The 21,806-nt window shown below is 38.8% G+C and overlaps 1 protein-coding gene across 1 annotated transcript in view; it reads right to left on the bottom strand.

Moving 5' to 3' along the window:
* bbs9 (Bardet-Biedl syndrome 9) overlaps positions 1–21,806 on the bottom strand; it is a 220,148-nt gene that overhangs the window by 48,315 nt on the left and 150,027 nt on the right. The window contains exon 21 of the mRNA XM_074683754.1: positions 17,449–17,556. Within this exon, the coding sequence (XP_074539855.1) occupies positions 17,449–17,556 (108 nt within the window). The remainder of the gene's footprint in view (positions 1–17,448; positions 17,557–21,806) is intronic.

The raw sequence follows: 21,806 nt of genomic DNA, 5'->3' as shown, positions 1-21,806 counted from the left end.
CAGTTCTGTGGGACAAAATGCCTTGTTGATGCCAGAGGTCAGAGGAGAATGGACAGACTGGTTGGAGCTGATAGAAAGGCAACAGTAACTCAAATAACCACTGGTTACAACCGAGGTCTGCAGAAGAGCATCTCTGAACACACAACACGTCCAACCTTGAGGCAGATGGGCTACAGCAGCAGAAGACCACACCGGGTGACCCTCCTGTCAGCTAAGAACAGGAAACTGAGGCTACAATTCACACAGCAACACCAAAACTGGACAATAGAAGATTGGAGAAACGTTGCCTGGTCTGATGAGTCTGGATTTCTGCTCCACATTCAGATGGTAGGGTCAGAATTTGGCCTCAACAACATGAAAGCATGGATCCATCCTGCCTTGTATCAACGGTTCAGGCTGCTGCTGCTGGTGTAATGGTGTGGGGGATATTTTCTTGGCTCACTTTGGGCCCCTTAGTACCAACTGAGCATGGTTAAAAGTCCACGGAAACAAAAAAAAAAGAAAAAAAGAGAGAAAAAGAGAGAAAACAAGGAAAAGAAATGGGGAAAAAAAGAAAAAAAGGAAAAAAGAAAAAAGAAAAAAAGAAAAAAGGAAGCAAAAAGGGGAACAAAAGAAAAAAAGAGAAAAAAGAGAAAAAAGAAAAAAAGACAAAAAAGGAAAAAAGAAGAAAAAAGAAAAAAAGAGAAAAGAGAAACAAGAAAGAAAAAACGCAAAACAGAAGAAAAAAGAAAAAAAGAAAGAAAAAACTGAAATAAAGAAGAAAAAAGAAAAAAAGAAAAAGAAAAAAAGAGAAAAAAGGAAAAAAAAAAGAAAAAGAAAAAAAGAGAAAAAAGGAAAATAGAAAGAAAAAGAAAGAAAAAGGAAAAGGAAAAAAGAAGGAAAAAGAAGAAAAAAGAGAAAAAAGAGAAAAAGAGAAAAAGTCCACAGCCTTCCTGAGTATTGTTGCTGACCATGTCCATCCCTTTATGAGCACAGTGTACCCATCTTCTGATGGCTACTTCCAGCAGGATAACGCTCCATGTCATAAAGCTGGAATCATCTCAGACTGCTTTCTTCAACATGACAATGAGTTCCCTGTACTCAAATGTCCTCCACAGTCCCCAGATCTCAATCCAATAGATCACCTTTGGGATGTGGTGGAACGGGAGATTCTCATCATGGATGTTCAGACGACAAATCTGCAGCAACTGTGTGATGCTATCATGTCAATATGGAGCAAACTCTCTGAGGAATGTTTCCAGGACCTTGTTGAATCTATGCCACCAAGGATTAAGGCAGGTCTGAAGGAAAAAGGGGGTCCAACCTGGTACTAGCAGGGTAGACCTGATAAAGTGTGCAGATGGTGTCGTTGTATAATAAAGGCCTCAGCAGAAGAACGAGGCCTTCACACAGCGACATGTGACGACGCGTTTTCAGAAAGTGTGAGGGATCTGACGGCCTAAACACACCGAACCATAAACAGATGAACACATAAACCCAACAAGACGTAGTATACACACCACAAACACACACACACACTCTACCATCAACACACACTTAGAACCACACACATACAGCTGCTGTTCGTCTCAGACAGACACACAGCGTCGTAAACATCAGCACAGAGCTCACCGCACCGCAAAGGATGGAAAATGGATTTCTGTGTGTGTGTGTGTGTGTGTGTGTGTGTGTGTGTGTCTCTATCTACGGGAGTTCCCCTTACTATACCAGCAGCAGTACAGTGCTCAGTGAGAGTGTGTGTGTGTGTGTGTGTTTGGGAGATGGTCATTTGTTAAGATCCTGAAATGAGCTCATGCACACATATTAGCTTGACGCAGTCCGTATGCTGCTACACACACACACACACACACACACACACACACACACACACACACACACACACACATATACACACACACACACACACACACACACACACACACTACAGAGGTCAGGTTTGGCGTCCACCTCGTCAGTCTCTTCCTGTGGGCGGAGCCTCGCTGTCTTTGTCCGTGTTAAGCTCTCTTCCTCCTGGACGCGCTAACACAGCACCAGCTCAGCACATACTTCAACACCCCATGTGTGTGTGTGTGTGTGTGTGTGTGTGTGGGTAGAGAGTACCCATAATGCCTCTGTTTGCAGTCTGAAGCCCTGACACTGAGAGGAGCGATCGTTTTTCTTCACGTGAACTTTGGAAAAGTCCCATCATGCCCCTGGCTCGTGGTTTGGTTGGACATGAGGGGGATTAAAGTGTGTTTACATTAAAAACAGTTAGAAACAGTTAGAAACAGTGAAGGTCAGCGCTGTTAGAGGACAATCAGAGTCTGGATCTGATTATTAACATCATTAAACTTTATTTCTGCTGACTCCAGCGATGGGAAACAAAAAACACGCAGAGGAAAAAGTTTCTAAGAGCACCTGGAGGAAGGAGGAAAAAGTCATCTTTGACTCTGAGACTCAGATATTAAAGGATCAAACTCAGGTAATTATTCATAAATCAACTTAAAGAAGATTAGGACCGATCTGCGCCCAGGACCAATCAGAATGAGACAAATAATCATCCTTTCATTGAAGGAAAATCTCCGTAAGATGAACTCTTAAAAAAAGAAAAATCATCTTTATCCTGACTGCGTTACCGTGAGCTGGGAGTGTGTGTGTGTGTGTGTGTGTGTGTGTGCGCTGTTGTTGAAGCATGTGTTCACAGTCTCGGCTCAGTGGCTACCGACCCACAACGAGGTCCCCAGCTCACACACACACGATCACACACACACATGTGAAGGAGGACACAGTAAGTTTTTATAGTTAGTGACAGCTGACGAATCCCCCCGCTCTGACCTTTGACCCCTGCTCTGCCTCATGTACCCCCCAGCTAATTGACACGTCTCCTCTGATAAACTCTCACTCTCTCAAACACACATCCCCCCAAACACACACACACACACACACACACACACACACCGACCTTGAGATCTCCGACACATTAATCAAAGAGTGAAGGACAAAGATGAAATTAAAGACTCTAAACATTCAGGAAAACCGAAGGATGTGGAGAAAGGTGGGAAACAATCTCCAGCAAAAAAAAAAAAAAAATCAGTTTCATCCTTTTTTTCAGATCTTAATTTTTGCACATGAATGCCCAGAGACAAGAAAAACATTGCCTTAAGCTCATGTTTTTGCCCCAAGCTCCTGTTTTAGCTTGTGTTTTAGCCTTTAGCTTATCATTTAGCCTGTAGCTTGTGTTTTAGTCTGCAGCTTGAGTTTGAGCCTATAGCATGTGTTTTAGCCTTAAGCTCTTGTTTTCTGCCTCAAGCTCCTGTGTTAGCTCGTGGTTTAGCCTTTAGCTTATCATTTAGCCCGTAGCTTGTGTTTTAGTCTGTAGCCTGAGTTTGAGCCTATAGCATGTGTTTTAGCCTTAAGCTCTTGTTTTAGCCTCAAGCTCCTGTGTTAGCTCCTGTTTTAGCCTTTAGTTTATCATTTAGCCCGTAGCTTGTGCTTTAGTCTGTAGCTTGTGTTTGAGCCTATAGCCTGTGTTTTAGCCTCAAGCTCTTGTTTTAGCCTCAAGCTCCTGTGTTAGCTCATGTTTTAGCCTTTAGTTTATCATTTATCCCGTAGCTTGTGTTTTAGTCTGTAGCCTGAGTTTGAGCCTATAGCATGTGTTTTAGCCTTAAGCTCCTGTTTTAGCCTCAAGCTCCTGTGTTAGCTCGTGTTTTAGCCTTTAGCTTATCATTTAGCCTCTAGCTCATGCTTTAGCCTTTGAATTTTGCTGGGGCTTTTAGCCTCTGCTGTAACTTCTGTCTCTTGTTTCAGCCTTTAGCTTGTGTTTTAGCCTTTAGCTTATGTTTTAGCCTTTAACCTGTGTTTTAGCATTAAGCTCTTGTTTTAGCCTTAAGCTCCTGTGTTAGCTCTTGTTTTAGCTTTTAGCTTGTGTTTTAGCCTTTAGTTTCTGCTTTAGCCTTTACCCCCTGCTTTAGATGTTGGCCCTTGTTTTGGCCTTTAGCTTATGTTTTAGCCTCTAGCTTGTGTTTTTTTTTTTGCCTTTTAGCCTTAAGTTTGTACCTTTTTTAGTGGACGGCTATATTTGAAAAGTTTTAGAAAGATTTCCAAAAACAGTGACTCATTGTCTCTCAGTGATTGTTGTTTGTTGTTGCCTCATTCTTCAGTTATCATTACTTCAGCTTCATAAAAAAAAGAAATTGAAATCATCACTTTAGCTACATGCACTCCTGCAAATTAATATCTTTTAAGGATCTTCAGAAGAAGACTGTTTACGTGCTTCTGGTTGCAGAAATTCACCTCTGTCGTTTCTAAAGAAATAAAAGGGATTTAAATTGCAGCACTTTGTTTTTATCTGTTTTGTGTTAGTCTCATCGCTGTGTCCGTGTTAACCTGTGTGGAAACAGACGCAGCAGAAGAGCTGCTAACGTGCCGTCGAGTGAGGAGTAACGAGGGACTGAGGAAACGAGGGGAGGCAGCTCCACATGTGATATCTATAGGAGAGAAGGAGAGGAGGAGAGAAGGAGAGGAGGAGAGGAGGAGAGAAGGAGAGGAGGAGAGAAGGAGAGGAGGAGAGAAGGAGAGAAGGAGAGGAGGAGAGAAGGAGAGGAGGAGAGGAGGAGGGGCCTTCACTCCCAGGCTGCCTGTGGAAAAGTATACTTTACAATTCATTGCTTCCTTCTCGCCAAATTAAAGGTCCCTTGTTAAAGAAAAACTGGGGAAGGGTGCAGGGCGAGGGGCTTGAAGGGGGCCGGGGCAACAAAGGGGGGTTTTATTACAGAAAGGAACAGGCCTCTAATTGGTCCAGAATGTCAGACGTTAACTCACAACGATGAGAACTGAACCTTTAAACTCAGAGGTTTCAGAGAGAGCCCGGCATCGAGGCATTCGTCCAGTTTCAGAGTTTTTATTCTGTAAAGTTAAACTCGCCCGTTTGGAGGAGAGTGGAGCAGAGGAAGAAGTGTTGGCTGGCTTAGGGTCAGACACTTTCTTTCCAAACGTGTCGGTTGATTGTTGCATTAAAAATCTCTTCTTGTTCTGCAGCTGCTCCATGGTATTAGAGACTCAGATAAAGTCCAGATCAAACACTTTAACTGGTTAAAAATCACTGAAACCAGGATCTGTAAACCGCTAACAACCCTCAACCGCTAACCACAACAGGAGAGCTGGACTGGACGCCGTTAAGGTGGGAAACATTAGTGTTTGTGGTCAAACAGGTGAATCAGTGTCAAGTCCATTATGTCAGAGTGCTCTATCCTAACCATTAGCTCTAACAGTGTGTGTGTGTCTGTGTGTCTGTGTGTGTGTGTGTGTTCACTCCCAGGATGTGTACGGTCATAGACTGAAGTGGATGCTCATCCTGAGTGAAAGCAGCCATCTCTAAGGAAAAGGTTCAGAGTTTCAGCCAATGCTTCATATTTCCTGTCTCTAGAAATCTCTTCCTAAGCTTCTCTTGAGCTTCTCCTGCATTAGGTTTGCTCTTTGGCTTTATCTACTCACCTTATGCAAACCACATCTTGATTTTGTAGCTTTTTAAAAAAATTGTTAAATTTTTTGAAATAACAAAATTGTTCAGAATTTTGGCAACTTTTTCGAAATTAAAAAAAAAGCAAATAAAGCAAATTTCTGAAATTCCCAAAAGCTGAAAATGTCAACTTATTTGGAAATTTTGCAAATTGACATTTTAAAATTGTTTAAAACTTTTGCTGAAATTTTGACATTTCTGAATTGATTTTTTTTTAAATTAATTTTGATATTTGTAATTAAGAATAAAACAAAATAAAATAAAAAACAAGCAAATTGAGCAAATTTCTGAAATTCAAAAAAGTGTAAAATTTTGCAAATTTAAATTTTAAAATTGTTTCAATTTTTTGCTAGAATTTTGAAATTTTTAGATTGAGTTTTTTTTGTTTTGTTTTTTTAACTTTTGATATTGATAGTTTCTAAAAATTTTGCGGATATTTTTAATTCCAACCTTTTTTTGAATTTTTGCAAATGAAGAGGATGCTCATCCTGGGTGAATGCAGCCATCTCTAAGAAAATGGGTTGAGAGCCAAAGCCAATGCTTCATATTTCCTGTATCTAAAAACTCTTTTATCCTGAGCTTCTCCTGCACAGTTTGCATTAGAATTGGGTTTTCTCTTTGGCTTTATCTGCTTCCTTGATGCAAACCACATCTTGAATAATCTTTGGCTCTTTTTAAGTATATAAATGATTTTTGAAAAAACAAGTTGCTTTTCCAAAATTTAACAAAATAAATAAATAATTATCAATTTCTGAAATTTCTAAATTTTTTGGAGTATTGCATATGAACATTTCAAAACTGTTTTAAAATGTTGCTAATTTTTTGACATTTCAACAATGATTTTTTTTGTATTTTTTATGCAATTTCTAGTTTTGAAAAAAAAATCTTTTTTTTTTATTTTTGCAAATTTACTAAAAATAAAAAACTAGCACATTACATATACAATTTCATAAATTCAAAGAATTTTTCATTCAGACATTTTTTTTCCTTGATTTTTACTGTGTATAGGATTTTATACACTTCTCACTGTTTATTGTGATTTATTGTAGATAAAGTAGATGTTGTGGCTCCTGAACGACTTTAATCCAGCTGAGCTGCGGAAAAATGGCTCCTACTTCAGTAAAGGATGCAGACCCCTGCTCTAAACTCTGGTTTCACAGGATATTAAAACACCCAGATCTGTTCTCCTCCTGAGTCATGGGGTCTGAACCCTGCTCAGCTGAGCTGACCAGGGACGTGTAGGAACAGAACCGGTAGCTTCAGACGAGCGGTTGGATCCAGTGACACAGCTGCTGTGGTCTTAATGTGAAAAGCAGTGTGGGGTGTGAAGGCCGGTTCCTCCTCCCCGCTGGAAGCTCTGGAAGCTCGACTTCCTACCAGGCCTCCCAGAGGAAGAGCGCTCATTCCTTCTGGAAGGTTCCCCGAGGAGCCGGCGTCTGAATGGACGCTGCCGTGAAAACACTGCTTCCTCACCACATGTTACATGACCTGAGACACACACACACAGAGCCTCACACACACACAGAGCCTCACACACACACAGAGCCTCACACACATCTGGGTTTCCACCTCAGAGGGACGGTCTGGTTTGTTGATGGTTATCATCTCCAGAGTAGTTCCTGCCCCCCCCCATCCCTCCTTCCTCCATCCCTCCATCCTCCATCCCTCTCTCTGACATAATTCAGCAGTTTCTCAGTAATTAGACGGCTTCACTCAGACTCCCTGTTGTATCATATTGAATTAATAAACAGATGATATAGCTTCCCCCTGACAGCTTCTGGGATCCCGGTTAAACACAGCCCCTCTGTCTCTCTAAAGAAAAACTCAAACTGAAAACTTATTGCAGGAATAATCTGGACCAGGGGTCTGAAACCTTTACTTTCAAAGGAGCCATTTGCTTCAGCTCACCTGGATTAAAGTCATTAGGGAGCAACAAAAGTTTTTCACCACAAAGAATATAAAGATTATGAAATTCTATACAAATTAAAACTGTCGTGACTTAACAACTTTACAAGAAGTTTTATAAATTTATAAAATTGTTCATGTAATGTCATATTTTTCCATTTTTGATGTATCTGCAAAAAATTGACAGATCAATGTTTCAAAAATTGCCAGAATTTTTTTTAAAACCTGCAAATATGAAAAAAAAAGAAATTTAAGAAATTAGCTAAAACTTCAAAAGTTACTTTGAAATTTCAAAAATTAGCAAAAGTTAAAAAAGGAAAAAATATTTGAAATTTTTATCATTTGCAACACTTAAAAAAATAAATTTTTAAAACAAAAAAATTCAAAAATTGCAAAAAAATTATACAACGTGGGCACTTAAAAAATGTGCAAAAGTTCAAAAAATTAAAAAACTCAAAAAAATATGACATTTTATCATTTGCATCACTTTAAAAAAATATCTTTTTTATAACTTGAAAAAAATTCAAAAATTGCAAAAAGACAAAAAAAAGACAAAAACAACCTGGGAACTGCAAATATTTGCACAAGTAAAAAAAAAAAAAAGAAAAACAAAAATATTTGACATTTTTATCATTTGCAACACTTAAAAATCTTTTCTTTGTAAAAATTTCAAAAATTGCAAAAAGTCAAAAACAACTTGGGAACTTTAAATATTTGCAAAAGTTTCAAAAAGTTTCAAAAAGTTGAAGTTTAAAAAAAAATAAAATTCATAAATTATTAGTATTATTTTATTTTAGTTTGAAAAACTTTCAAAAAAGTGAGTTAATAAGTATAAATATGTAAATTGTAATTTTTTTCCATCTCTTTTCAACTTTTATTTGTTTCTTTAAACTTCTTATTTCATATATTTTTATTATGAATTTTTTTTGTTGTTGGTATTGCATTTATTGCATTTTTTGTGAGCTGCAGTGGCAAAAAATTCCCCCATGTGGGATCAATAAAAGAATATTCTATTCTATTTTATTCTGTCTGATGTTTGCAAAAACTGCTACAGAGTCTTTAATGACTGCAACAATGTCTGTCAGCCCCATCCAAAAACTTCTCAGCTTTACAAACAGGATTTTTCCTTAATGTGAAAATGTTTAGCTGTGAAATTATCTAAGAGGACTCTGAGCTCTCCCTCCTGATGGAAGGTCACTGACAGGACTCAGCGGCTGTTACGAGGCTTTAAACTCCTGAACTTTCCGTCCTCTCTCTGGTCCCGCAGCAGACAGCAGATCTGGGCCCGCTGCCCTCATCTCCATCCATAATCAGCCGCAGCATTAGCCCGGCGCTAAGAATAGCCCATCAGATAATGCTGTCGCAGAGACATTAGCCGAACATTACACTCACATTAAAAAGCCCAGCGTCTCATCAACGCTCCGTCAACACAACCGGAGCCAGCGAATACCTCTGGAGATGGCGTGATAGCCGCGCGGTGGGGATTTATAGGCATGAAGCAGCTTCGCAGCGTTGGTACGAGAGCACATGTTGCTACCTAAAAATGTTGTTGACACGCTGTGAGCGCAGAGACTAAAAGCAGGCAGGAGATCAGAGGGATGGAGGGACGACCTTCAGGCTGGAGCCTCGTTTCTGCCAACGTCTTTCCTGTCCCATCGAAGCATCTCAACCCTCAACGTCTTTTTTCTCAAAGGAAACATGTCAAACTCAACGCTGTGCCTGGATCACGCTTCATTAAGACACGGACTCACACGGCGTGGAGGTGTTGATGAGGCAGGATTTGGGAGCACACACTCGACAAATTGTTGGACCTTGTATTAATACCGGTTATATTTAGGAGGATCTTTTAATGACGGTCGTATGAGGAGACGCCGCATACGTGGCACACGGTTGGCAATGACTTGGCCTGACACGCTCGGCGCTCACTGGGAACTCTGGGGAGCAGACATGTGACGGCTTTGGGACAGGAAAAGCAAGCAGTTTTATTTTGAGAGCTCACATTTGACATGTTTGACTTGGGGGGGACACGCGCTCCTGACCAGCTGTAATTAGGTGAACACACCACACCAATTAAAATGCCATGTTACCCCCTGATGAGGCAAAAATACTAACCCAACATGCAACTAAAGCTAAAAGCGTGCAATTGCTGAATTTTCCCCCCTTAGATTCCCAGAACTGAAGCCGTCCTGAAACGTGAGGTGGAAGGTTTCCTGGAAGTCCTGGTCCACATGAAGATGAGTCACTGGGTCAAATAATAAATGCTGTTACGTGCATCTACAATCAATAACTGTCTGATAATGGTGTCCTCAGTTTCTGGAAATGTTGGAAGGGGGATGTTTATTAATGTTGCACTCAGCCCTGAAACGTGATGAGCCAATCACAGCGAGTTTAGCCACTGTTATTCACTCGGACAGTCTCTGCCCGATACAGAAAGTCAGTTTTTGTTCAGTTTTATTAGTTTTTTTTTTATGAGATGGGTGACGAGGTGTATTTTAAACCCTTTCCTCAGACACATCTGACAAGAGAAAATTTGTCTTCTTTGGATAAAGTTGTGCAGTCGACCACAACATGAAGGATGTCTCTATCTGCTCTAAGGTAAACTGAAGTTGTATCTGAAGTTGTGACTTTGCTGTGAAGAAATAAAAAGTTTTCTTTAACATCTTTAATGTTAGCTAAAGTTAGCCTAGTATTAGCCCCTAGGTACCTGAATGCATCCTTGTGACTGTGAGGGAGTTTTGGCAGATTTCTTGAATTACTAAAAAAAAAAAAAAAAAAAAAAAAAATGCAGATTTTTTTTTTTTTTTTTTTTATTTATGAAATCACAAAATGTGACAGCTTTCAAAGGACATTAAGTGTGCTGACTTAATTTTCAAAAATTTTTGAACACAAAATTCTGGCAACTTTTAAAAACTATAAAAGTTCTGAAAAAAAATTGCAAAGTTTTGAATTTCTGTAATCCAAAGTCTTTAAAAGAAAAATTAAAAAATTGATGCATTTTTTAAAATTCCTTTTTCAAATTTTTGCACAATTAAAAAAAAAAAAAAAAAAAAAACTCAAGTTTTTTTTTAAGTTGTGGAAAGGTGGGAACTAAAATCACAACATGTCATTAAATTCAGGTGGGGTTTTTTTCAATTTTTTTTTTATATTTTTCGCTTTATCACATTCAAAATTTAACCAAAATTTTTGCTATTTTTTTCAATTCAAAATTTTATTTTATTTTTTTAAACTTTGAAAAATGTTGAAATATTTATGAATTTATTACGTATTAAAAAAACTAATAAATCACATGTACATATTTATTAATTCAAAAAAAAAAAGTTTAGATAATAATTATCTATATATTTTTTTATATATATATTTTTGTCATCACCAATGCTAATGCTAACCAGATGCTGTTTATCAGGTTGGAACTTGAACCTGTAAATTTTAGCTTGTACCTGAAGCTTTTCATGGTGTTAGCTCCTGTTATGGTGGGGTCTACTGAATTCACCTAATTTATTTATCCAATTTAATGCTCTGTTGGGGCCTCGCTCATGCATATCGCTAATCTTTTTTTTTTTTTTTTTTAGATTTTATTCAAGCATTTAGCTTCTTTTTTTTAAGCATTAAAGTTTTTGCTTTTTGTTTCGGCATCTTTAAAACTTTGGGAATGATCTTCAGGGATTATCAACTGATGACTGAGAACGCGGTGATGTTTGTGGTTTTCAGGATGACTTATGAGCCTCACTTTGGACACACACACACACACACACACACACACACACACACACACACACACACACACACACACACACACACACACACACACACACACACACACACACACACACACACACACACACACACACACACACACAGCTCTTTCCTCCTCCAGCAGCCTGCAGGTGCAGCCTGTATCTCCTGAACATCCACTCCTGCTTTAACAAACCGTAAACATCATCAAACATTTACACACACAGCTTCCAGCAAACTCACGGCACACTTCAACGTTCAGCCAGCGCTTCATGAGCCGCATGTTTTACTTTCCATCTGCTGGAACGCTTAGACTCAGATAGGGAGTGTGTGTGTGTGTGTGTGTGTGTGTGTGTGTGTGAGGGCCAAACAAGGGCTCATTTTCTGTCTGTGTTTTCCTTCACGGGGGGCGAGCTGGGAACACAGAGGGCTCTATCTGTCACACACATCAGCTCACACACAAACATCCCGAACACAGATCCATGGGTCAGAAACTGTGGCTATGGCCCAGGAGGCTCCTGTTGGGGATGAGGAAACCTGCCCGCTGCGTGTGTGTGTGTGAGTGTGTGTGTGTGTGTGTGTGTGTGTGATGTGAATAGCAGCCTCAGTGTGTGACAGAAAGCTGATCTCTCTGTCCGCTGTGTTTCTGTAACCTGACAGACGCTCTGACACAGCAGGACGGTGTAATTCAGCCGTGTTGGGACACGTCTCCTCTGGCCTTTGAGCGAGACTCGGTCACATGTTTCATTACCTGTGTGTGCTGTCACTGAGCTGATGATGTCATTGCTCACCTGAGAGCTAGAGAGGGATGACGAGAGCTGCTTCTGTCCTCAGAAAGACTGGGTTCATATTACTGATCAGTGTGTGGCATTTGAATACTTAAAGGTACGTCAGATTTAATTCTGTCAAGTCATTAACCACAATTTATAGTTGTTGTTTTTAATTTAAAAAGTTAGTAAACACAACATGCAAACTGGGCTCCTCCTCCTCCGATCAGTGCCAGCGGCAGCACACACCCACAGCCTCCATTGCGCACCGCTCTACTTCACTAACCTCAAGTTTTACAGCCCTGGGAAGAAAACTACATCTACAAAAAGACTAATCTGGAAGAAAACACAGATTTTAATTCTGTGTGGATGGATTCATTTCACTGACAACGTGCTGGATTAATATACATGATTGATATGTAGCAAGATATTAGAAAACAACAAAAAATAATGAGTTGAACAATTTATCAATATGTTATCATATTAGAGTATTCTTTTAAAAAAATTCAAAATGTATTGAAAATAATTTTTTAAACTTTTTAAAAAACTTTCAGAATTTCAAAATTGTAAGAAATTAATGCAAAATTTTAAAAGTTCAAAAGTTATAAAATTTTAGCAAATTTGTGAAATTGCAAACAATTTTGTCAGATTTCTTTAATTACAAAAAAAGGATTTTTTATTAAAAAGGTGATTTTTTAAAAATATTCTAAAAATCTAATTCACCAAATCTAAAAATAAAAAAAAAATTCTAAAAATTACAAATCACAAATCATAAATCACAAAGAAAAAAAAATTCTGGCAACTTTTTAAAACAAAAAAAAATCTCAGTATTTTTCCAAATTTAAAGTTTTTGTAATTCAGAGTTTTTTGAATAAATTGCATTTTCTTAATTCTTTGTTTAAGTTTTTGCACAATTTTGAAATCAAATAAAAATGCAAGATTTTTTTAAGTTGTGGAAGGTTGGGAGGTAAAATCAAAATATGTCATCCAATTCAGGTGTTTTTTCTTTTTTTTTAATTTTTTTAATTTTTGATAATCTATTACATTTGAAATTTAATTATTTTTTTTTGATTTTTTAAAATCAAGGATTTTCTGAAATTTTAACTTTTTTAATTTTGAAAATTTTTGAAAAATCTGCAAATTTATGAAATATATTTAAAAAGGAAAGAAATCACATGTACACATTTTTAAATGAAAAAACATCTCGTTTAAATTAAAAATTTATGAAATTTCTAAGTTTTTTAAATTTTGAAAAATTTTGATATATTTACAAATTTATGATATATATTTTAAAAAGTAAAAAATCACGTACAAATTTTCAAATCATATTAAAAAAAACATTTTTTTTAGATAATTATTCACTAGTTATTTAATTAGAATCTGTGGCTCCTGATTGACTTTAATCCAGGTGAGCTGAGGTAAATGGCTCTTATCTTATAGCCCTGAGCTACAGGATCACTGAAGGTTTGATACAGATTATCTTCAGCTCTCTGACTCAGACACTTCACATGTTTATAAATTCAGTCAGTGATGGATCTCTGCTCTTATTAAGATCCACCACCTAATGGATGGAGCTCATGCTGATACACTAAGGACGTAGCTAATGGGTGGAGGCTGAAAGCTAACGGTAAACGCTAACGAATGCAAGGCGCAAAACTGACCGACACAGACGATAACATCAGCTCGGGATCATTTATTGTAAATATAAATGTTACTGGTTTAAGACATTAGACATGAGCATGGGCTCACACTCCTCTGGATGTGTGTGTGTATGTGTGTGTGGATAAAAATGTGTGTACTACTCAGTGAGGAAGGTGTCTGTAATCCCAGGTGGGCTGTTAGGGAGGAGCAGGACAACAAAAAGGGAAGCAGTGCCAGGAAAGAGGAGAAGGAAGACACTCTCCCTTTCATCTCTCTTTCATCCCTCGCTTTCAAGGTGAAGAGAGAGTGTGTGTGTGTGTGTGTGTGTGTGTGTGTGTGTGTGTGTGTGTGTGTGTGTGTGTGACTCTGATGCTGTTTGATGCCTTTTAAGTCGACCAAATGTGCTCTCAGGCTGCCGTGCACTCTAACAGAAAGGCCTGTGTGTTTGTATGTGTGTGTGAGATGTGTGTGTGTTTGGCATGGCGCCTAATGACTTTAAAGTCACAGACAGGTAGGCGGAAGGTGTGTGTGTGTGTGTGTGGGGGTCTTTGTCAGAAGAATCGGAGCTTTGAACTGATTTGTTCCTGGTTTTATGGGAGTTATGAGCTCCACGCTGCTCCTACAGGCTGAACTGGCTGCGTGCCACCGTCAGAGCCAACAACGCTTTGAGTGTGAGGAGATTCAAACGGCCACAGACTGCCACTATCAGGCAACACTTCCTGTCTGTGCATCACAGCTTTAAATGCAAAGAAATACAGAGCTTGAGTATCATATCTGTAGCCAGCAGGATGGCTGTGATAGGCGGTGCCAAAAAACTACACATCTGCATCCAAACTGCACATTGCTGAACGCTAAGGAAGACTGTACAGAGATTAACCTGTTTCGTCTTCTGTATGTGTGTGTTTTCAGAGTAGTTTTGACATTTTAAGGTCAGAAACATGCTTTTTTGTCCTGTGAATTTGTCCTGGTGGAAAAGCCAAAAGGTCTATTTTCCACGGGGGCAATTGGTTTTGCTGAAGGGTTGCTGCACAACAAGAAAAGTGTATGAATGGAACAGGGAAGAAGTTGAGGGTATGTCAGGGTGACGAATAGCAACCCCTAACTCGGAAATTTCCCGGTTGAAATCGCAGAGTTCGGACCTGAAAGCGTTCCAGGCAAACTATGACTTTCGGTGTCAGCACAAGGAATTCTGGTGTGTAAACAAACCAACATGGCCGACATTAGAAGGGTAACTCTAAATCATTTCAATCACCAAAGGAGCCTCAAAATTTCTCATCTGAGTGAAACAGAGGAGGGGAAACGGCTCCCAAAGTAACAGAAGCTCATACTTTATATTTTACGGTATTTGTCGTCAGAGATGGGTACCGAATTAGGAATTCTGTCAAAAGTACCAGGTACCAATGCATGCAAAATCGCAAGGTACCACATTAAGGTACCTGAACGCATCCTTGTGACTATGAGGAAGTGGAAGAGTCTGGGATTTTCCTAGCTAGACATGAACACAGCATTACAAGCTTGAATATTGAAGAACAAACATGTTTAAACTGAAAAAAATGAGATTTTACAATTAAACAAAATATCAGCTATTGCTACATAAACACACCAAAAGTACGGAAAATTGGTACCGTTGAGTACCGATACCGATTGCCAGGTTCCAGGCATTGGAGCTGTATTGTTTCAAATGTGAAAGGCACCCATCCCTATTTGTTGTTATATTGAAGCGTATTTTGTAAAACTAGCTAACGGCAGAGCAGCTGCTAATGATGAGTTAACATTGGCAGATGAAAAACGTTAGAGTAATACCTGGCTATGATAAACTTTTTCTAATGACCAGCCACCTGAAGCCACCCGACCACCGGCTCATGAGTAAGACTCAATCCGCCATATTGTTTAGGCAGTGATGTTGTAACTCGGAATACATGTTCAAGGGTGGGAAGTTAAGAGTTTGACTGCTGTTTCAGTGAACTTTCAACAGTTGCAGGTGAGAAAAACACGAGTCACAGACCTGCACGGTTAGCAACCTCTAGGGCTTTACATGTTGCCAAAGAAGTGTCGACGTAGCCTACATACCTTGATGATATTGAAAGCTATAACTAGGGGCATGATTTGAGGATCCAGGTCCGTCTATCTCGGTTTGTTTCAGGGATTTGACCTGGGTATAGCATTTTCAATAAACCTGCAAAAGGCTGCACATCTCATCCCAAGTCAAGTCCTGTTATTCTTATCTTCTCCAGGGAAATCTACAACATTAGTGGCGAGCTAGCCTGGTTTTGGCAGATGAAGCCCATTTCCACAAAGCAGTCTGATTTTTACGTAGAAACAGGACTTTACACTGCAAAAAACTGAAATCTTATCAAGTATTTTTGTCTTATTTTAAGTAAAAATCATCTTGTTATACTTGAAATGAGCCACATTTAACTTATCAGTTCAAAAATGTCTTGTTTTAGACAAGTTTATTTGTACAGCACATTTCAGCAAGGCAATGCAAAGTGCTTCACAGAGAAAACGTATTAAAATAAAACAATTAAAATTCAATTAAAAAGCAGATTAAAATAAGATACAATTAAACAAAAAATTTAAAAAAAAAGAGTTAAAATAGATTTTAAAACAGGTTTTAAGATAAGAGTCGCTGTGCAGAGTTGCAAAAGTGTGCTAAAAAAATTTGCTTGAAAATTTTCTTAAAACTAGAATAATGCATTAATAACACTTAACTTGTTTTTGTTCTATTGGCAGATTTTTTTTAAAAAATTTAAGAGCAATATAGAGTTAACTTTTGTATTTAAATAACTTGAAACAAGACATTTTTCTGGACTGGTCAGGTGAATGTGGCTCGTATTGAGTCTAAAAAGACATTTTCTACTGAAAATTAGACAAAAACACTTGTTAAGATTTGAGTTTTTTGTAGTGTAGAGTTGAGTTAAGTCTGAAAGGTGATAAAAGCTGCAGTTAAAGTTTGTTAAAGCACAGGTTTCAAGCTTGAGTGGCCTTTTAAAGTGGTTTTAAATGAGTCCAGCTTAGCATGCTGCTACATTTCATTGTGTTTTTTGCATTTTTTATGAATAATTAGCCCCAAAACATGAATAATCAACCCTGTGTTTCCCTGAAGAGAGAAAAAGGGATGTGTTTTGTTTTTTATGATTTACGCTCAGGACTGGAGAAGCGGTCTGGCCTCCTGGTTTGTGTTGTTGTTGTGTGAATCCCGCTCTCAGCTGAAGGATCCCACAGCCGCCCTGATCTGCTCCGGCTTAATAAACACGACCACATCATTATCTGAAGAGGCTTTGTGGCTTTCAGAGTCACCGCTGTTTCTTTAAACTCCGTCTGCTCGGAGGATGCAGGACGGGTCCGGACACGATGCTCGCGCTCCTCCCTCCCTCTGCATCAAATAATTTCCTCCTTCCCTTCATCCCTTCTTCCTCTTCTTGTTTTAAGTACAGACCGCAGACTCGCTCTGGAGGTTTCCATTACAAACAATACTAATAAGGGATCGCTTCCCCCTCTGGGGTTTTTGATCAGAGTCTGACGGCTGGAAATGAAAAGTGGGAGTGATGTAAGAGAGTGTGTGCTTTCTCTCAAACCTTCCTCCTGATATCGAGTGTGTGTGTTTATGTTCAGCATATGTGTTCATTTAATCAACGTGTCGCCTTCACCTCCTTCTCTCGTTAGTGTGGACGCCTGCACGGCTTAGCAGCAGATCCACACACACACTAAACACTGGTTAAAAAATGGATGTCAGATATCTGTGTCGGGGTTCGGTGACAGGCTCGGAGCGATGCTGCAGATTTACAGCCACAGCTTGGTTGAAACGTGAGCAGATGAAAAGGAAGAACTCAGGAGCCTCAGACTTCGCTCTAAGCAGAGGATCAAAGACAGAAAAGAGAGTGTGCTCAGAGTTCTTGGTCCTACCTTTCTTTTTCTTGGACGGCTGCTTCTTCTTGATGAACTTGGTGGCCTCCTGAGGGAGTGCCAGCTCCTCCTGGTCTCCAGCCAGCTCTGAGATGGGAGCGACACCACCTGAGAGACAGGGAGAAGAAACACAGCAGTCATCAGGGGTACAAACAAGATTTAATGAACTTCTTTTCCTTCTTTCTGGTGATTTTAGCTCCAAAGATTTACAGACGGAGGTCTGACTGACAGGGGAAACGTTAAATCACCTGACTCAGAGCAATATGAAGAAAATCCACCTTTTCCTTCTCCTTCCAATAAGATTTTTACTTTTTCAAAGAGGAAAGTTAAAGAGAACGAGAGCAGGATGGCAACAGTGGATGAAGCTTGAGGAAACCTACAACAGGAGTGACAGGAACAAGCCCTCCAAGGTCAAACACTTACTAAATAATCCAAACAGCTAATAAGGCAACACACAAGAGGCCCCGTCATGGAAAAACTATTCCTCAGCTTTAATTTACATTTATAAAGAGGCCTGTCCAAAATTAGTCAAACCAATCAAAACCTGTCACAGTCAGAGGGAAATTTTTTCAAAGAAAAATCTAGCCATAGAAAATTTCTTTCTTTTTTCTTTTTTTTTTTAAATTTCAAAATCATTTGAAAATTTTCAAATTTCTCTAAAATTCAAACCATTTTGAAATGTTTACAATTTTTTTTCATATTTTTACATTTTTTTGCAAATGTTTAAAATTTCAATTGGTTTTAAATTATTGCCGTTTTTAAATTTTCCTTTTTTGAATTATTGCAATTTTTTACATTTCAATTTCTTAAAATTTTTGCAACATTTTACATTTTAAAAAGTTTGAAAAAAATGCCAAACTGAAATTAAGAAATAAAGGGAAAGATTTTTTTTTTTTTAATTTTTTTTTTATTTAACTTTCTGAAACTTTGCAAATATTAAAAATTTGAAATTTTTCAAATTTAAATTTGTTCTAAATTATCACAGTTCATTAAATTTCATTTTTTTAATTATTGGAATTTTCTACATTTCATTTTTTTTATTAAATGTGACCTTTAAATGTAAATATATTTGAAAAAAAAGATAACTGAAATAAAAAAGGAATCTTTTAAATTTCAACTTTTTGAAACTTTTGCAAATATTGAAATTTTTAAATTTATTAACTTTCATTTTTTTATGTTTGTTTTTGTAGACTTGATTGAAATTTAAGTGAAATATATATATTTTTTTCAATTTATTGAAATTTCAAACTTCTTGAAGTTTTTGCTAATTTATTATATTTTATTGTTTTAAAAAATGCAAATTTTTGAATTTTTCTGACGACTTTTGAGTTATAAGTTTTTAAATTTTTTTGCAGATATATAAAGTACAAACAAAAACTAAGACATCACATGTACAATTTCATAAACTTATAAATCTTCTCGTACAGATAATTATCCACTACAATTTTACTATGTTTAGAATTTTATACACTTATTGTCTCTATTGTGAAAAAAGTAGATTTTGTGGCTCCTGAACGACTTTAATCCAGGTGAGCTGAGGAAAAATGGCTCCTATAAAAGCAAAGATTACAGACCTCTGGTTTAATTAAACAAAAACTGGAGAAGCCTGAACCCTCAGAGCACCACCTCTACAGTCAAACATGGCGGTGTAAAATTCAGTTTTTAGGGTTTTTTTTTTCCGGAGAGTAAAAGTCTGTAAAGAAATGTATTGGTGTGTGTGTGTGTGTGTGTGTGTGTGTGTGTGTGTTTTCTGGCGAGTGTGAGGGTATGATTGCGTGTGTGTGTGATGAAATCCCTGCTGGAATCCCCTGGATCAGTCTGGATTTAGGGAGCTCCTGAGGCCCATGAATTGGGCGCCTTGTCTCTCCTGCGTACCACCTCTCTGTCTCCTCCTCATCCCTCCTTTCCTATTTCCTCTCCTCCCTAAATCCATCTCCTTTTCCTCTTTCCTCCTCTTTCCTCCTCGGCTGATTTACCTCCATCTTTCTGCCTCTCCTGCCTCTTTCCCTCCTCATCATCTTTTTCAGACCATTCCTCTCCTACGTCACCTCCTCATTCCCTTATTTCCTCTTTCCTCCTCCCTTCCTCTCTCCTAATTTCCTCTCCGCCTCCGGGATTTCGTCCAGTTTCACGGTACTTCCAGCGAACACGCACGACACACACCGCTCCTTTGTGTGGTGTGTGGGACAGACTGTGTGTGTCTGCCTGGATGTCTACCTTAAGGTGTCTGAGAATGTGTGTGTGTGTGTGTGTGTGTGTGTGTGTGTGTCTCCGTCTCCCCCAGCGCGCCTGTGAGTGCGAGTGTGTGTGTGCAGATTACCCTAAGCCCTCTCTAATATTTATCCTGGCCTTCTCTAAAGCCAATCTTGTTCTCTTTGGTGAGAGCGCAGCCTGTGGCTTCACTCACACACACACACACACACACACACACACACTCACAGTTGTTTGAAATGGGATATGCCTCGCTCTTAATTGGGCAGGTGTTTTTCTAAGGCCGGTTGGTTTTTTTAACGCTGTCTTACAATTTCACAGGGAAAGTGTGTGTGAAAGAGTGTGTGAGAGTGTGTGTGTGTGTGTGTGTGTGTGTGTGTGTGTGTGTGTGTGTGTGTGTGTGTGTGTGTGTGTGTGCTTTAACCTCAGCCTTACATCAACATAAGGTAAGGAAATAGCCCACCTCTGGAGGGACTTTCACAGCGCTGAATCACACACACACACACACACACACACACACACACATTCCTGTCCTCCGTCTCTTCCTGTAAATACTCGGCCCACTCAGAGCTGAGGTGTATCTCTGAGTTTCTGGGTTTCTGGGTTTCTCTGGGTCCTGGTTTTGGTCCTGGTTTGGGTCTATATTTGTCACACTGGTTAGGTTATCAGTTTTAGACAAGCCACAGGTCCGGACTTGATGCTTCACTAAAAAAACACACTCTAACACCCGGGACAGGCAGCAGAAGGAAAAAGAAAAACTGCATGAGATGTAGTTTACATACGACTAAGCCCCGCCCCCAAATGTGATGAGCCAATCACAGTGCATACAGACCAATCCTGAGAAACTCCGTACGTTGACGAAAAAGCTCCTTAACTAGCATACGTTTAAATGAGATTGGTCGCACATGACTAATTGAATAATGATGAGATAAACAGGAAGTAGTACCTGGTTAGCATGCGCAGGCTAACAGCACTGAAGATGTAACTTCAGCTGATAGAGGGATAAACAACGAAAGGACAGCAGTTAACTATCAACAAACAGAGGACAACAGTTAACTTCTACTGAACCTGATGACCTTTTTTTCTTTCGATGGCGAGGAAAGCGTGATGGCTGGATGTTAAGTGTTACAGGATGTTGTTAATTTAAAATATAGAGTCTCTTGTTGGTGTTTTGTGTTGTGGAAACGTGGCTGTGAGCTGATCATGATAAGCTAATGGGCTAACTGGAAGTTTACTGAAAGAACTGGTTGCTTGTGATGTAAAATGCAACAAGAAGCAGCCAGTCATACGTTATGACATTTTCAATCCAACTTGCAGCAAACTGGTGGAATTATGACTTTTTCCAGTCATGTTAAAGATCAGCTTGTGTAATCTGTGTTAAAGATGGTCTGTAATATCACAATCGTCGGCTCAGGTTGAGGTTGGGTTCATTTTGTTGTTTTAAACTCAGATGGAGTTTTGTACTGAAATATGTGGCTCCAGCCTTGCTCTTGTGAGACATGATACTGGATCAGTGTTTGTGTTTTTGGCTGTTTTGTTGCTGTTTAATGCTGGTTACAACCGTAATATGAGTGAATTCTGGAGGTTGGTCAGCAACTAGAGTCTAGCCTTCACTCTGGAGCTAATTTCACATTTTTAACGTTATTTTTTAAGTAGATATTTGGCACGAGTAAAATCCTTTAAATGTGAAATATAACTGAACTTGTATTATCTGTAACATTTTGTTCCAAAAGTCTCTACCACAGCCGCTCTCACAGCCAGCCATAGTCGACACCGCTGTTCCACCACAGTAATAGCGACCAGCCCACAAATCAGCTGTACGATTAGACTATAGCCTTCCCACCCACTCGGACTTTCTGCAGACGTCCGTTGAAATAAATTGCAGAAAGTCAGTTTTCATTTGGTTTCATGAGGTTTCTCTGAGACTTTAGGTTTAAATATGGTTAAAAAGTGTTCATAGGGTCTGTGCATCGAACCCATTTTTAATCCCAGCTTTATGACCTGTTTCAGAACGAACATCAGTGACTGTTTTCAGCTCTGTTTTTTTGCTCTCATTTAACTGTTCATATGAAAATATTACTTAAAAGACGCTCCCAAAGCCTGCTCTCATGTTTCCTCTCTATGAGCACCATTAACGCTTTGAGACA

Source organism: Halichoeres trimaculatus, unplaced genomic scaffold (assembly GCF_033239565.1).
Source record: "Halichoeres trimaculatus isolate MK-OKI-2021-1 unplaced genomic scaffold, fHalTri1.1 fHalTri1_scaffold_12, whole genome shotgun sequence".
NCBI classification, from domain to species: Eukaryota; Metazoa; Chordata; class Actinopteri; order Labriformes; family Labridae; genus Halichoeres; species Halichoeres trimaculatus.
The sequence above is the reverse complement of the archived record's forward strand: the minus strand, read 5'-3'. Positions and strand labels throughout refer to the sequence as shown.